The sequence below is a fragment of the Salvelinus alpinus genome, unplaced genomic scaffold, assembly GCF_045679555.1.
Source record: "Salvelinus alpinus unplaced genomic scaffold, SLU_Salpinus.1 scaffold_40, whole genome shotgun sequence".
Taxonomy (NCBI): Eukaryota; Metazoa; Chordata; class Actinopteri; order Salmoniformes; family Salmonidae; genus Salvelinus; species Salvelinus alpinus.
This window is the reverse complement of record NW_027255981.1, coordinates 1,286,837-1,302,848: the sequence shown is the minus strand read 5'-3', so window position 1 is coordinate 1,302,848 and position 16,012 is coordinate 1,286,837. Positions and strand designations below refer to the sequence as shown.

At 41.5% G+C, this 16,012-nt stretch overlaps 1 protein-coding gene across 2 annotated transcripts in view; it reads left to right on the top strand.

The window, feature by feature from the left end:
• The window catches only part of LOC139566967 (voltage-gated delayed rectifier potassium channel KCNH1-like), a 55,646-nt gene extending 45,728 nt beyond the window's left edge, over positions 1 to 9,918 (top strand). The window contains exons 12-13 of one of the 2 annotated variants that reach the window (XR_011673193.1): positions 1,427 to 3,023; positions 3,532 to 9,918. Coding sequence is in view for 1 of the 2 variants with exons in the window: in XM_071388352.1 (XP_071244453.1) it covers positions 1,427 to 2,314 (888 nt within the window). In the remaining variant the exon portion in view is untranslated. Of the gene's footprint in view, positions 1 to 1,426 lie in introns of both variants that reach the window. The other variant, XM_071388352.1, reaches the window with a different exon arrangement.
• Positions 9,919 to 16,012: the final 6,094 nt, after the last annotated feature.

The following is a 16,012-nucleotide window of genomic DNA, read 5'->3' as shown; positions in this document are numbered from 1 at the left end:
TGCTCATAGCTGCGGGAAGTATGGGTGCTGCTTGGAAAAAAGTTTTTTTTTTTTTTTTTTTTTTTACTAGTGCACCGGGCCTTTAATATTCTTGTATTAGCAGACCATATAAGATTTGTCCTTTTTGATTATGTTTCCTATCCCCAACATTACTTATTTATGTGTTTGTATTGTTTTGTCTCACCTGCCATGATTTCAATGTGGTTCAATATATTCATCTGTTTTGAAAGGGGCCACACTTTGCATTTGATAAATAACTATGGTGAGGGGTAGTTGCTTTACTTTTTGCCGCTACTGCTTTGTGTTTGTGCTGAGTGCACCTAAATAAAGACCACTGTGTTACATAAACACTATGCAGACTTCTTGTTCCTGTGAGCTTCCAGCTGGCCATTCAAAATGTAATAAATAAATAAATGAACGAGACAAACAAAACCCGCACTGATATTTTTAGGGCAGTGAGCGGTTGTCCTCGGAGTAGTAGCCTACTAGTCGATGCTAACGTGCCAGTTCCACATGTTTATAGTAATGATGTTGCACAATATTACCTACATTTGATCTAATTAAACATTACCACTTCCAAACTCTCCACGATTGAGATTTGAATTACAGTCAAACCTGGTTAGTCAGTGCCAACTTCCCTTATGAGGCATTAACTATTCCCAAATGCCAACACTTTATTGTTCCGACACTTTTTTGCTTTATGAAATAATTACTGTACATCTTTCTTAGGACATCACCACCATCTGACCCTCCATGTCGAAGAACATTTCATGAATCGGGATATGCCCTTTTAGTTCCAGTAAAAAGAGAAATCTTAACGCTACAGTGTACAATGACATGTTAGACGATTCTGTGCTTCCATCCTGTTTCAGCATGACAATGCCCCTGTGACAATGACAATGCCCCGGTCCATACAGAAATGGTTTGTCTAGATCGGTGTGGAAGAACTTGACTGGTCTGCACAGAGCCCTGACCTCAACCCCATCGAACACTATCGGAATGAATTGGAACGCCGACTACGAGCCATGCCTAATTGCCCAACATCAGTGCCCGACCTCACTAATGCTCTTGTGGCTGAATGGAAGCAAGTCCCAGCAGCAATGTTCCAACATCTAGTGGAAAGCCTTCCCAGTTATAGCAGCAAAGGGGGGACCAACTCCATATTAATGCCCATGATTTGGAATGAGATGTTTGACGAACAGGTGTCCACATACTTTTGGTCATGTAGTGTATGTTTGGAGGCTTAGGGACATTATGCTATTTTCCTTCAGTTTACTTAAAGTTAAACCATACATTAAAAATACTTAAAGTTAAAATACTTAAAGGGTAACGTGTTGAGTAGATGTAATGCAGCAAATGTCATTTTGGACCCAATGAATTTAAGATGGGCTTGATCCCAACCTGACGTTCTGATTTCTTGTTACAGATAGTTTTCCGGAAGATCAGTGATGTGAAACGTGAGGAAGAGGAGATGCTCAAGAGGAATAACGAGGCCCCTCTGAACCTTCCTCCGGACCACCCCGTCCGTCGCCTCTTCCAGCGCTTCCGGCAGCAGAGGGAGGCGCGACTGGCAGTGGAGCGAACCTGCCAGGGGGAGCCACCAGACGTGGAGAGGGGCACTGTCCACCTGGAGCAAACCAAGGTCCATGAGGTCCTCGCCAGCACCAGCATCATCATGGTGACCGAGAGCCCTGCCACTCCCACAGCTTCATCCACATCTTTGTCTTTGTCCTCCAGGCCCTCTAGCCGAGTCATGCTTCATGCCCCTGCCATCCAAAACGGCAACCTCATAGGCTGCAAGTCCGTAGAGCCTGCGCCAAAGACCAAAAAGGGCTGGGGTCGTTTCAAGGAGTCTGTTGTGAAAGCAGAGTCGTGGAGCAGCGTTTCTAAGGCCGAGTCCATGGAGACCTTGCCGGACAGGACTAAGTCCCATAACGAGATGTCTCTCAAGAAGACGGACTCTTGTGACAGCGGTATTACTAAGAGCGACCTGCGCTTGGATAACGTGGGTGACGCCCGCACTCCGCAGGACCGGAGCCCTGTGCAGTCAGAAGGGAAGCTGGTTGTCTGTCCTATACCCGTACAGACCATGCACGCCTCTTTCCTGGAGCTGAAGCAGGAACTTAGGGGAGACATCGGGTCTCTTAATGGCCGCATGGCGGTGGTGGAGGCACAGCTGGCCGAGATGCTTCAACTACTAAAATCGAAAAAGGCCTCTAGTTCGAGAAAGGCCTCTCACTCATCCAGTTTCTTTGAGATGTCACGACCAGCCTCCCCCAATTCCCATAAGGACGACAGCTTCTCACAATCTTGACACTGCACGTTTTGGCAGTCTATGCAGTGTTTCCCAACTCCAGTCCCTGATTGCCCCCAACAGTACACATTTTTGTTGTAGCCCCGGATAAGCACTGATTCCTGATTCAACTTGTTAATTATCAAGCTCTCAATGAGTTGAATCAGGTGAGTTTGTCCGGTGCTACACCAAAAATGTGTGCTGTTGGGTGTACTCGAACTGGAGTTGTGAAACATTGGTCTATGGAACATGAAGTGAATACGTCCTAGAATTCATCCAGGAGCTGGCTGTGGTGTCGCAAAATTGTGAGAGAGGTTTTGTGAAGACTTGGGCAGTAAGATGTTCCTAAACTAGTACAGATGAGTAATGAGGGATTTTCTTACCATTTTCTTATTATTATTAGATATAGGGGTAGTCTGGATTTTAAAAAATGCACTTCTGGATTATCTCTGCACCTTGAGGGACATTCTGTGCGATATTCCATCGATCTACTTTTGTAGGGGTTCAAACTGTAAACCGCATAAATAACACATTTGTTGTCTAATTTCTTTTCAATTGGATTCGTTTTAGTTTTCATTTGGTCACACATTTCACATGGTAAAATGACTAACCCCATAAGGAGATTTTCATCAAATCTGTGCACTCAATTGAAATGAGCAATAATATTTTATTGCATTTATATAGTTTTTCACCAGGTCTCAAAGCACTTCAACTTGCAGGGGGTGATGTGGCCATTTTACATTTACATTTAAGTCATTTAGCAGACGCTCTTATCCAGAGCGACTTACAAATTGGTGCATTCACCTTATGATATCCAGTGGAACAACCACTTTACAATAGTGCATCTAACTCTTTTAAGTGGGGGGGGGGGTTAGAAGGATTACTTTATCCTATCCTAGGTATTCCTTAAAGAGGTGGGGTTTCAGGTGTCTCCGGAAGGTGGTGATTGACTCCGCTGACCTGGCGTCGTGAGGGAGTTTGTTCCACCATTGGGGTGCCAGAGCAGCGAACAGTTTTGACTGGGCTGAGCGGGAACTGTACTTCCTCAGAGGTAGGGAGGCGAGCAGGCCAGAGGTGGATGAACGCAGTGCCCTTGTTTGGGTGTAGGGCCTGATCAGAGCCTGAAGGTACGGAGGTGCCGTTCCCCTCACAGCTCCGTAGGCAAGCACCATGGTCTTGTAGCGGATGCGAGCTTCAACTGGAAGCCAGTGGAGAGAGCGGAGGAGCGATGATATGAGGCCATGATAACACGAGCAGTGTGGAGCAACAGCGAAGATGCACATATCTAAAAATGACAATGTCCATGAATGGATTTGCTTTCAATTATAGTTTGTCAAAGGTTCATGTATTACTGGGATAAAGTACAATCTTGTAAAATAATGATGGATTGTTATGTTGGATATCCATCACTGCCTAATGGCAGCGGGTACATGTACATGAGCACAGTTGCACAATATGAACGCATACCATGTGTGGTATAATTTCAGTGGGAAAGCTAGATATTTTTGAATTTTTGTGTGTGTTAAATGTCCTCGCATGCTAACATGTTTGGTCATTATAATACGGTATGATGCTAAATTTAAGTTACACCAAAAATACATGTTTGAGCCATTTCTAAAATATGCGTTTTCACCCCCGTATTATTTGGTTTTGTCCAGTCAACAACCAAACAAATGTTGCAATGCTAGCTCAAAGCACACATTGGAAACAACTGTAAACTTGTTTAGTGAAGCAAATTTACACAAAAATATCTAAAAAGCATTGTGGCTTGTTCTTTACACCATTGCTCTCTCCTTGTGGTATTAAAATGAAGGAAAAATCATGATTGTGAACTTTCAATGTATGGTGGAAACCATTGCATCTTTTCAACCGACATCCCTCCTAAATTGTCATGGGAAGAAATCAATCTGAATTTGTCTAAACTATGAAACCTTTGTGCATTTTTGGTCATCACTGTTGATATAATATGCAAAGTATTGCCATCTATATTGTGTCTTTAGCATTTGAATTGCAGTGTTAAAGGAGTAAAAGGAGATACTTGTACAGACAGGTCCAGAATTATTGGAACCCTTGATAAAGATGGGCAAAAAAGACTGTATAAAATAAATAATACAAATACTGAGCTATATTGTATGTCAAAGAAATTGGGGAAAATATATATTTTATACTAATAAAATTTCTCAGAGAAAGAGATTTTGTTCAACAAATAATAATTGTTTTCTCTAAAAAAAAAGATAGGGGTCAAAATGATTGGCACCCCGGTTTTTAATATACTCCGGCACCCTCCCCCTTGCGAGGATAACGGCACAGACTTTTTCTGAAATGTTTTATGAGATTGGAGAACACATTGGGAGGGATCTTAGACCATTCCTCCATACAGAATCTTTCCAGAGCCTTGATATCCTTTGTCTGCGCTTATGGACTGCCGTCTTCAATTCAAACTACAGGTTTTCATTGGGGTTCAAGTCCGTAGACAGATAGCCGTTGCAAAATATCGATTTTTGTGGTGAATTAACCATTTCTTTGTGTATTTTGATATGTGCTTGGGGTTATTGTCTTGCTAGAAGAGCTACTTGCAGCCAAGTTTCATCCTCCTGACAGAGGCAACAAGGTTTTTGGGCTAGAATGCCCTAGTGCAGTACTTGGTAAAGTTCATGATGCTGTTGACCTTAACAAGGGCCCCAGGACCAGTGGAAGCTAAATAGCTCATAACATCAAAAGATCCACCACCATATTTTAAAGTAGGTATGAGGTTATTTTCTGCATATGTATTCCTATTTTGACGCCAAACCCACCACTCCTGTGCGTGGCCATCAAGTTCTATTTGCACAGGTTCCAATCCAAGTGCCAATGCAAACTCCAAGCGTTTCCATTGTGGGTTGCTCTCAATTAAGTTTTTCTGGCAACCCTTCCAAAGAGCCTATTTGCATGGAGGTGGCGTCTAATTCTAGATTTAAAGACTTACTTGGTGACCTGAAGTTTTCCATAATTCTCCAACTTTGGCCCTTCAATTTTTACATCCCAAACCATCTTCCTTACTGTGTGTGGGGACAAGATACACATGCATCCAATATCAGGCAGGTTTACCACTGTTCCAGTGGTTTTAAACCTCTTAATTGTTGACATAATAGTTGTAAGTGGTATATTTGTTTTTTAGGCAATTTTTTTGTTCCTGTTTTTTGTTCCTGTTTCTTTTTTTTTGTTTTTGGCATTTTCCCATGGCGATGGATGATACATTTACATGTGTGTTACCTCATTTTATACCCCAGTAAAACAGGGAGCCATGGACAACCACAATACAGTTATTTAAACTGAGATTCATTTAAAAAGTAGAACGTTAATGCAGATTTTATTTGTTTTTATGAGAATCTTTAGCGGTTCCAATAATTTTGAACCCTATCTTTTTTAGATATATATTTTCTCTGTGCAATTGTATTAGTATAAAATAAAATGTAAAAAAAAATATTTACAGTGCATTCGGAAAGTATTCAGACCCCTTGACTCTTTCCACATTTTGTTACGTTACAGCCTTATTCTAACATGGATTATATAGTTCCCCCCCCCCCCCTCTTCAATCTACACACAATACCTCATAATGACAAAGCAAAAATAGTTTTTTAGAAATGTTTGCAAATGTATAAAAAAACTACTGAAATATCACATTTACATAAGCATTCAGACCCATTTGCACCGATTACAACCTCAAGTCTTCTTTGGTATGATGCTACAATCTTGGCACACCTGTGTTTAGGGAGTTTCTACAGATTTTTCTCTGCAGATTCTCTCAAGCTCTGTCAGGTTGGATGGGGAGCACCGCTGCACAGCTATTTTTTATAGCAAAGATACACCCCCTTAGTCTACATGACAAACAACAGATGTGTGGAATGGGTCACATGGTTAGGATTTGTATGAAATAAAGGAATAATTCACAGCAGACAGTATCTACTGTAAAGACTGTTCTCATTGTGTGGAAACCAGAGTCTGGCCCCCAAAACAAGGTTCTCTTCATCATTATCCATACCCGAGCCATCTCTCCCTGGTACCTTCCAGTCAGACTGGAGCAATCTCCCTCACATGAATGCAATGTGGCTTGTTAGGTTTATCACATAAGGCATCGTAAATCTACTATCTGCATTAATCCCCAGAGGCCCACTCTCAGTTCACACAGACACATTAGAGTTCTAAGAACCCTATTCTGTTGCAAAGAACAACCATTTTATGCAATAACAGTATTATAACATAATCTTGTAATTTTGCTCTCATAACCGTCGCCCCAGTCTGAGGTCCTGAGCGCTCTGGAGCAGGTTTTCATTAAGGATCTCTCTGTACTTTGCTCTGTTCCTCTTTGCCTCGATCCTGACTAGTCTCCCAGTCCCTGCCGCTGAAAAACATCCCCACAACATGATGCTGCCACCACCATGCTTTAATTATGGGGTATTTAATCAATTTTCAAATGTTATCCATTGTTATCGGCTGTAACGTAAGAAACTGTGTAAAAGTCAAGGAGTCTGAATAGTTTCCGAATGCACTGCATACAGTCTTTTTTGCTTATCTTTATCAAGGGTGCTAATAGTTTTGCCCCTGAGTGTGTGGCATTTACAGATAATGTATAAGGAATATAATAAGGACATTCTCACAGTTGCACTTTTGTCATTTAAAGAAACATTGTAGTCAATGCATGAGAACTGCATCTGAATGTATTGTCTTTGAGCAATTATAAAAGAAGATAGAAAATGAATCAGTATCTCCCAATGCTGGCCCTTGACACCTTTCCCTTTCTGTTATTTTTATTTACTGACCAACTTGACCTTGGGTCGCCTTGCAGCTGTCTTGAGTACATGTTATTCATGGGATAACACCAATAATTGAAATTAGTAACCAATTTTTTTTCAACTTCTATGTCTTAACCGCAGACTTGTTTGTTGTGTGCACGATTACACCAAGACGTTTGTACTTGACCTTAAAACTGTAATATCCTGGATGCACTGTTCTGGAATTTCAGATTTGAAGGAATACTAATAACGAATTGTAAGGACTAATAATGAATAGTAAGGAAAGCATTCACATCCTTTGCCTTTTTCCATATTTTGTTGTTACAGCCTGAATTTAAAATGTATTATATTTAGATGTTTTTGTTACTGTCCTACACACAATACCACCGTAAAGTGGAATTATGTTTTTAGAAATGTTTACAAGAATGAAAAGCTGAAATGTCTTGAGTCAATAAGTATTCAACCCCTTTGTTATGGCAAGCCCAAATACATTCAGGAGTAAAAATGTGCTTAAGTCACTCTGTGTTCAATAATAGTTTTTAAACATGATTTTTGAAGGACTACCCCCTCTCTGTACCCCACACATACAGATAATTGTAAGGTCCCTCAGTCGAAGCTGTGAATTTCAAACACAGATTAAACCACAAAGAATAGGGAGGTTTTCCAATGCTTCGCAAAGAAGTGCACCTATTGGTAGATGGGTAATAAAACAAAAAACAGACAATGAATATCCCTTTGAGCCTGGTGAAGTTATTACATTTTGTATGTTGTATCAATACACCCAGTCACAACAAAGATACAGGCGTCCTTTCTAACTCAATTGCCGGAGAGGAAGGAAACCACTCAGGGATTTCACCATGAGGCCAATGGTGACTTTAAAACAGTTACAGAGTTTAATGGCTGTGATAGGAGAAAACAACTGAGGATGGATCAACAACATTGACAGAGTGAAAAGACGGAAGCCTGTAAAGAATAAAAAAATATTCCAAAACATGCAGTAAAGTAAATATTGTAAAAGTAATACTGCAAAAAATGTGGCAAAGCAATTAACTTTTTGTCCTGAATACAAAGTGTTATGTTTGGGGAAAATCCAATACAACTGCAGGTAGCCTAGAGGTTAAGAGAGTTGGGCCAGTAATTTAAAGGTCACTGGTTCGAATCCCTGAGCTGACCAGGTGAAAAATATGTCAATGTGCCCTTGAGCAAGGCACTTAACCCTAATTGCACCTGTAAGTTACTCTGAAAAAGAGCGTCTGCTAAATTACAAAAAAAAATTATAACATTACTGAGAACCACTGTCCATATTTTCAAGCATAGTGGTGGCTGCATCATGTTATGGCTATGCTTGTAACCGTTAAGGATTGGGGAGTTTTTCAAAACAAGAAATGCATGGAATGGAGCTGAGCACAGGCAAAATCCTAGAGGAAAACCTGGTTCAGTCTGCTTTCCACCAGACACTGGGATATGAATTCACCTTTCAGCAGAACAATAACCTAAAACACAAGGCCAAATCTACAGTAGTTGCTTACCAAGAAGACCGTGAATGTTCCTGAGTGGCCAAGTTACAGTTTTGACTTAAATCTGCTTGAAAATCTATGACAAGACCTGAAAATGGTTGTCTACCAATTTGACAAAGCTTGACAATTTTGGAAAATTGTTGCACAATCCAGGTGTGGACAGCTCTGAGACTTACCCAGAAAGACTCACTGCTGTAATCACTGCCAAAATTGTGATTCTAACATCAAATTGTATTTGTCACATGCGCCGAATACAACCTTACAGTGAAATGCTTACTTACAAGCCCTTAACCAACAAAGCAGTTTTAAGAAAATAAGTTTTAAGTAAAAAATCTAAATAACAAATAATTGAAGAGCAGCAGTAAAATAACAGTAGTGAGGCTATATACAGAGGGTACCGTGTACAGAGTCAATGTGTGGCAGCACAGGTTAGTCGAGGTAATTGAGGTAATATGTACATGTAGGTAGAGTTAAAGTGACTATGCATAGATAATACACAGAGAGTAGCAGCAGCATAAAAGGGGGAGGGGGGGGGGGGCACTGCAAATAGTCTGGGTAGCCATTTGATTAGCTGTTCAGGAGTCTTAAGGCCTCGGGGTAGAAACTGTTAAGAAGCCTTTTGGACCTAGGCATGGCGCTCCGGTACCGCTTGCCGTGCGGTAGCTGAGAGAACAGTCTATGATTAGGGTGGAGTCTTTGAACATTTTTAGGGCCTTCCTCTGACACCGCCTGGTATAGAGGTCCTGGATGACAGGAGACTTGGCCCCAGTGATGTACTGGGCGGTACACACTTCCCCCTGTAGTGCCTTGCGGTCGGAGGCCGAGCAGTTGCCATACCAGGCAGTGATGCAACCAGTCAGGATGCTCTCGGTGGTGCAGATGTATAACTTTTTGACGATCTGAGGACCCATGCCAAATCTTTTCAGTCTCATGAAGGGGAATAGGCTTTGTCGTGCCCCCTTCACGACTGTCTTGGTGTGTTTGGACCATGATAGTTGGTTGGTGATGTGGACACCAAGGAACTTGAAGCTCTCAACATGTATTGACGCAGGGGGTTGAATACTTATCTAATCAAGATATTAGTGTTTCATTTTTATTTACAAATGTTACATTTCTTCTTATACTTACTTAATATTTTGTGTAGATCGTTGACAAAAAATAACAATGAAATCCATTTGAATCCCACTTTGTAACAACAAAATGTGGAAAAAGCCTAGGGGTATGAATACTTTCTAAAATGCACTGTACATGTTATTCTATTCACATACTGTCACAAAGATTAGTATTTGTAAAATGTGTAAAATGTTCATATTAAATTATTTTGTACTTTGGATAATTTTTTTTCCCCCTTTACACTAACTTCCCTAGATAACCTAGATTATCATTTATTTCAAGTCTCATTCATTACTGTGAGCACCAAGGACGTTTGCTACTGAAGTTAGCTCTTATAAAGCTCTTATTTGGCCTATAGCACCACGCTCAACAGTTTCCTGTGTGAATCAAGAATGGTTCACCACCCAAAGGACATCCAGCCAACTTGACACAACTGTGGAAAGCATTGGAGTCAACATGGGCCAGCATCCCTGTGGAACGCTTGACACCTTGGAGAGTCCATGCCCTGACGAATTGAGGCTGTTCTGGAGGCAAAAGGGGGTGCAACTCAATATTAACAGGTGTTCCTGTTTTGTACAATTTTCTTCATCAATCTACACACAATACCCCATAACAACAAAGCAAAACCAGTTTTTAGACATTTTGGAAATATCACATTTACATAAGTATTCAGACCCTTTACTCAGTACTTTGTTGAAGCACCTTTGGCAGTGATCACAGCCTCGAGTCTTCTTGGGTATGACGCTACAAGCTTGGCACACCTGTATTTGGGTTTTTTCTCCCATTCATCTCTGCAGATCCTCTCAAGCTCCGTCAGGTTGGATGGGGAGCTATTTTCAGGTCTGTCCAGAGATGTTAGATCGGGTTTAAGTCTGGGCTCTGTCTGAGCCACTCAAGGACATTCAGAGACTTGTCCCGTAGCCACTCCTGCGTTGTCTTGGCTGTGTGCTTAGGGTCGTTGTTCTGTTGGTAGGTGAACCTTAGCCCCAGTCTGAGGTCCTGAGCGCTCTGGAGCAGGTTTTCATCAAGGATCTTTCTGTACTTTGCTCTGTTCATCTTTAGCTCGATCCTGACTTGTCTCCCAGTCCCTGCCGCTGAAAAACATCCCCACAGCATGATGCTGCCACCACCATGCTTCACTGTAGGGATGGTGCCAGGTTTCCTCCAGACTTGACGCTTGGCATTCAGGCCAAAGAGTTCAAGCTTGGTTTTATCAGACCAGAGAATCTTGTTTGTAATGGTCAGAGGCTTTAGGTGCCTTTTGGCAAACTCCAAGGGGGCTGTCATGTGCCTTTTTCTGAGGAGTGGCTTCCGTCTGGCCACTCTACCATAAAGGCCTGATTGGTGGAGTGCTGCAGAGATGGTTTTCCTTCTGGAAGGTTCTCCCATCTCCACAGAGAAACTCTGGAGCTCTGTCAGAGTGACCATCGGGATCTTGGTCACCTCCCTGACCAATGCCCTTCTCCCCTGATTGCTCAGTTTGGCCGGGCGGCCAGCTCTAGGAAAAGCCTTGTGGGTTCCAAACTTCTTCCATTTAAGAATGATGGAGGCCACTGTGTTCTTGGGGACCTTCAAGGCTGCAGAAATGTTTTGGTACACTTCCCCAGATCTGTGCCTCGACACAATCCTGTCTCGGAGCTCTATGGACAATACCTTCGACCTCATGGCTTGGTTTTTGCTCTGATATGTACTGTCAACTGTGGGGCATTATATAGAGAGATGTGAACCTTTCCAAATTTTGTCAAATATATTGAATTTACCACAGGTGGACTCCAATCAAGTTGTAGAAACATCTCAAGGATGATTAATGGGAAGAAGATGCACCTGAGCTCAATTTTGAGTCTCATAGCAAAGGTTCTGAATACTTATTTAAATGTTTTTTATTTATTTATTTATACATTTTAGAATAAGGCTGTGACGTAACAAAATGTGGAAAATGTCAAGGGGTCTGAATACTTTCCGAATGAACTGTATAAAGGCTTCACACTTAACCATGTGTGAAGTGTATAAGGATCAATCAGTCAAGGTTCCATTATAATCAGGGTAATTACTCTGGATAATTGAGGGTAAATTATTCAATCAAAGATAACTACAAATAATAATTAAATGTTTATCAATTGTAATATTAAGACACATTGAAATGCATACCCTAACACACTAAACTGCAGTGAGTAAGAGGAGCCATTAGACTGGCATATTTGATATTCTGAAGACTTACAACAGGGAATCACACAGCATCCCTCGGGAAATCCCAGCTCCCTCCCTCCCTCCCTCCCTCCCATTTGATGATCTGCAATGCAGTGCCAGGTCTTCCACCCTCCTCCCCCTTTTTCTTCTTGGGCAATCTTTGCAGTGCCAAAACAGGGGTCTATCCTGAGCTGTGCAGACTGTCAACTTAAGCATGCCATTACAGTCCTACTCCTCCCACTCCTGCCTGGGCTGAGGACACATTTCCTGCATCTCATTAAGTATTGGCTGAAGCCACAGCTCCCTCTAGAGAGCACTATGTAGCCACTACAATTACAGCTGTTTCTTTTACTAAATGCACAAGGTGGACTAACAAAAGGTGCCGTAGCTGATAGTGAGTGGAAAAGGATACATTTCTGAGCATGGTGGGTACTAAATGTGCTGTGTCTAAGTGTTTGTGTCGCTTTTGAGCCAGTAGAGCACATTTTAGTCAAATATTTCCCCCGGGATAAAGAATCTAGTGAAAGTGCAATAATAAAGGTATTGGAAATGAATGGTCAGATTATTCTTCCACCAGAAAAGCAAAGATTCCGATGTAAGTGAACTTAAGTTAGATGATCCAACTATGTGCCCGCTTACTGTGGGGACATGCCAGTTTGGCTGACCTCTTTATACATTGTCCACTGGTTGTGCTTTTTATATTGGTCAAGTGCCGGATGTCATGGCAACGGGGCCCCTGTGGTCGACCCCCTGATTGGCTGGCTGGCCGGGATCATCCGTTGCTGTTTGCAGTGAGAATTGCTGAGTGGACCCTCCTTTTTAAAGCCCCCTCCTTGCTTCCCCCGTGGAGTTCATGGCCTCCTATTATTTAGCAGATTTGTTTTTGCATCCTGGTTGAACCTTCTAGTTTGAGAGGAAAAAAAACTCTATCGGGATCATATATGTGCCTTTGCAGGGACGCGGGGGGCATAACCTAACAAATGTGTGGGGTCAATTGGTAAGGACTGCTTTCCGTTTGTTATTCCTCCAGAGGTAGGAACTTTAGGCGAGTACTGTAAGTCGTGTGCCGAAAGAAGAGTGGAAGTTGACTGTGTGGCTTTAAAGAGGGGTAGCTTGGGTGTGGATATACGAATGGCAGCAATTGGAGTTTCTCACCTCCATTTTAATACTTGAACTCTTAACTATTGCTCAGGAGTAAGACCCTCTCAACTCCTAATGTATTTAAGGCAAGTGCTAATAACTTGTAAGAAAGTAATTGCGGTATCTTGGTAGTTTTCATGCCAAACACCGACTATGGTACGTTCTACTTTGAAAAGTTATTCTCAATAGATATTTTAGGGCCACCATTTGGCTATAACTGTATTTGAACTCTTATCGGTGTTTGGAATTGAAAAAATAAACCACTTGTGGATTAATAATTTTTGGGATGAATGGTTCAATGAGGAACATTTGTAATGCTATTGAAGAACATTTGCTAAGAGTGACAGCCTGGTTGGTGATTCTGTAAATGCCTTAAGATTTGCACAGACACTAAAAGTGAGCTCCTCTTGCTAGTTGCTACAGGACGGACAGGAGAGAATAATGTATGTTATCTGGCTTACCTGACTCAGAGGACTGGTCAGTAACAAAATGGCAAGATTTCAGCTCTCAGGTTGGGGGGTGGAATTGTAAACTGCATAATAGCAATCTCCACACACTTGCAAGTTGAGAGGGGGCACTATCAGAGCAGAAAGGACAACCTGGATGTATCATGTGGAAATAGAAGGGTGTGGAAATATCCATTATCAACAAGGGATGTTCTAAGTGAAGAAATGAATGGAAGAGGAAAATATTTGTTCGCAGTTTGAGCAACATTTATTGGACAACTACTTGAAACGACCAGAGACACTTACCTAGATGGCATGAAGAGATCAGCAAGAGGTCAAGAACAATTCAGAGGGTTCGCACATAGGCTTCAATAAAACATGATATCTGAAGAGGCTCCTGAAGCGGTAGGACACTGATTAAGGTACAAAAATGAAACAACTCATTTTGAATTGAAGACACCCCATCTCCTAACCTTGTACCACTTGAGAGGACTGAGAAAGGGGAAATCTATCCGGACCTCTATCCATAAAGCTAATGAAAAATGGTGATGGTGAGGGGAAGAGGGAGTGGGGATGGGTGCACAGAACAAACAACGTTGCTCTCGGTACATTTAACATCAAGCCTGCAGAGTGACAACAATGGCTTCAACAAGGCCCTACCACGTCTAAACATTGCTAGATTTCTCTCTGACCAGTTTAGCCGCGCTCGACCAGCAAAAGTCGAACAATTGAAAGTTTTATATTTTCCATCGTGCTCAGCAGTCAGAACTGGGGCTGCGAGGGGTACGACACTTGGTGTAAGAAGGTTGCTATGGTGCTTCGGTGAAGAGTTTTACTGGTTGAGGTACTGTTCTGGTTTCTTGTTCAGGCTTACTTTATGGAAGCCTGCCACAAGTGAGTGCAATTTAGATGCCATAGTAACACACTGTGTTTCCTCCAAGTATTCAGGTGTTTAAGCTGTGCATCTTTAAGGATAAGCAAGAAAATAATATTGTATTAGTCTAAAATTCATACAGAAGAAAAGGGCTGGTGATATAGGTTTCAGGGGAGATGAGATTGATGTGTGTGCATAGGCAGTCCATAACTTTACGGTAAACCCAAGAGTGTTGGTCACATAAAGGTCAATAGTTCAGGTTATGTCAGCCACATTGTGTGTAGTATGTTCTTTGCATAATCACATGAACAGACAAGTTCATTGGGGGCAACTAAACAAGTACAACACAGTAAGGGACACCCACACTTTGCAGCCTAGCAAATACCTTTTGTGGTTATGTAATGTTATACATGTTAAATCACGCTAACAGTATATTTGGCTTGAGATCAGATCTTGATCAACATTTCAAGTTAGCTGATTGCTGTATAGTCTCACCTGAAGGGCTTCAGATAATTGACAAAGTGGTATTACTTATCTTCAACATTAGTGAGTTTTCAGGATCGCAATATGATTATGTGAAAGGAGATCCAATCATGTTCATTTCAAATCCATTAACTGGCAGCAGGGCCTTTACTCAGGATGAACGATTAAGTAGGTATCGAATTTGATTGCAAAATTGGGAACAATTTATTATTGACATCTGTACTTATGAATGATTGCGCATTTCATCTGTGCAATTATCTAGGTCAATACTGCCGAAAAGAAAGAAAACAAGCATTTCACCTTCAAGCCTCAAGCCTAAAAGAGTATTGACCATCTCTTTCCATGTATTGAGCAGATGTTAAATTTGGAACCAGTAATAGTTGGTGAGATATGAGTTATTAACATGGTGAGACAAGCTTCCAAGAGAAATCCTCAACAGAGAAATGACATGCATGACTGTATGAGATCATTTTCTTCTCCTTTATATGCCATTACTACAACAATGGACAACCTCTAGTGCAGATAGTCAGTCATGCAGTCAGTAACAGTCAAGAAGTTAGCGGTCATATCGTGTACACCACGCGTATATAATGGTGCTGTATAAACTAGTGGATTAAGCTGTTGCCATTCCCCTAGGTTTCCCAAGGGGACGCTACTGAGAAGCTGGCTCACCAAGTCCCGGCCCAGACTGCTGCTGCTCATCGCGGGGTTGAAAAGGCCTCAGGTGACCCTCATGCGGAGGAAGAGGATGAAACGCACGAAAGTAGCAAAGGCCACGTAAGCGGTAAATATGGCTAGTGTTGGACGTAAGAATAAACTCCCTCCCCTCCCATCAAAACGGATTATTCTTAAGAATTATACCCGTCACAAAAGATACCCAACCCCAACAGTTGAGGTTGGGGAAAAATTTTTGGTCAAAGGAAATGAGTGTGTTGTGTGCAGTCTTCTGACACTTAATAGAAACCGTTAATACTAATCATAAATTAATGTCTAAAGGGATACACAGTAAAACTTTATTTAAAGCTGACAGTGAAAATTATTTATAACTTGTTATAAGCATGCAGGAGCCATTGAGATGTCTTATTATAAGGCTTGCAATGTCAAATTATGTATCAGATCTTCAAGTGACAACATTTTGTCAGGATCATTACTAGATTATATAAGACATAAAGAGGCCAAACGTGCTT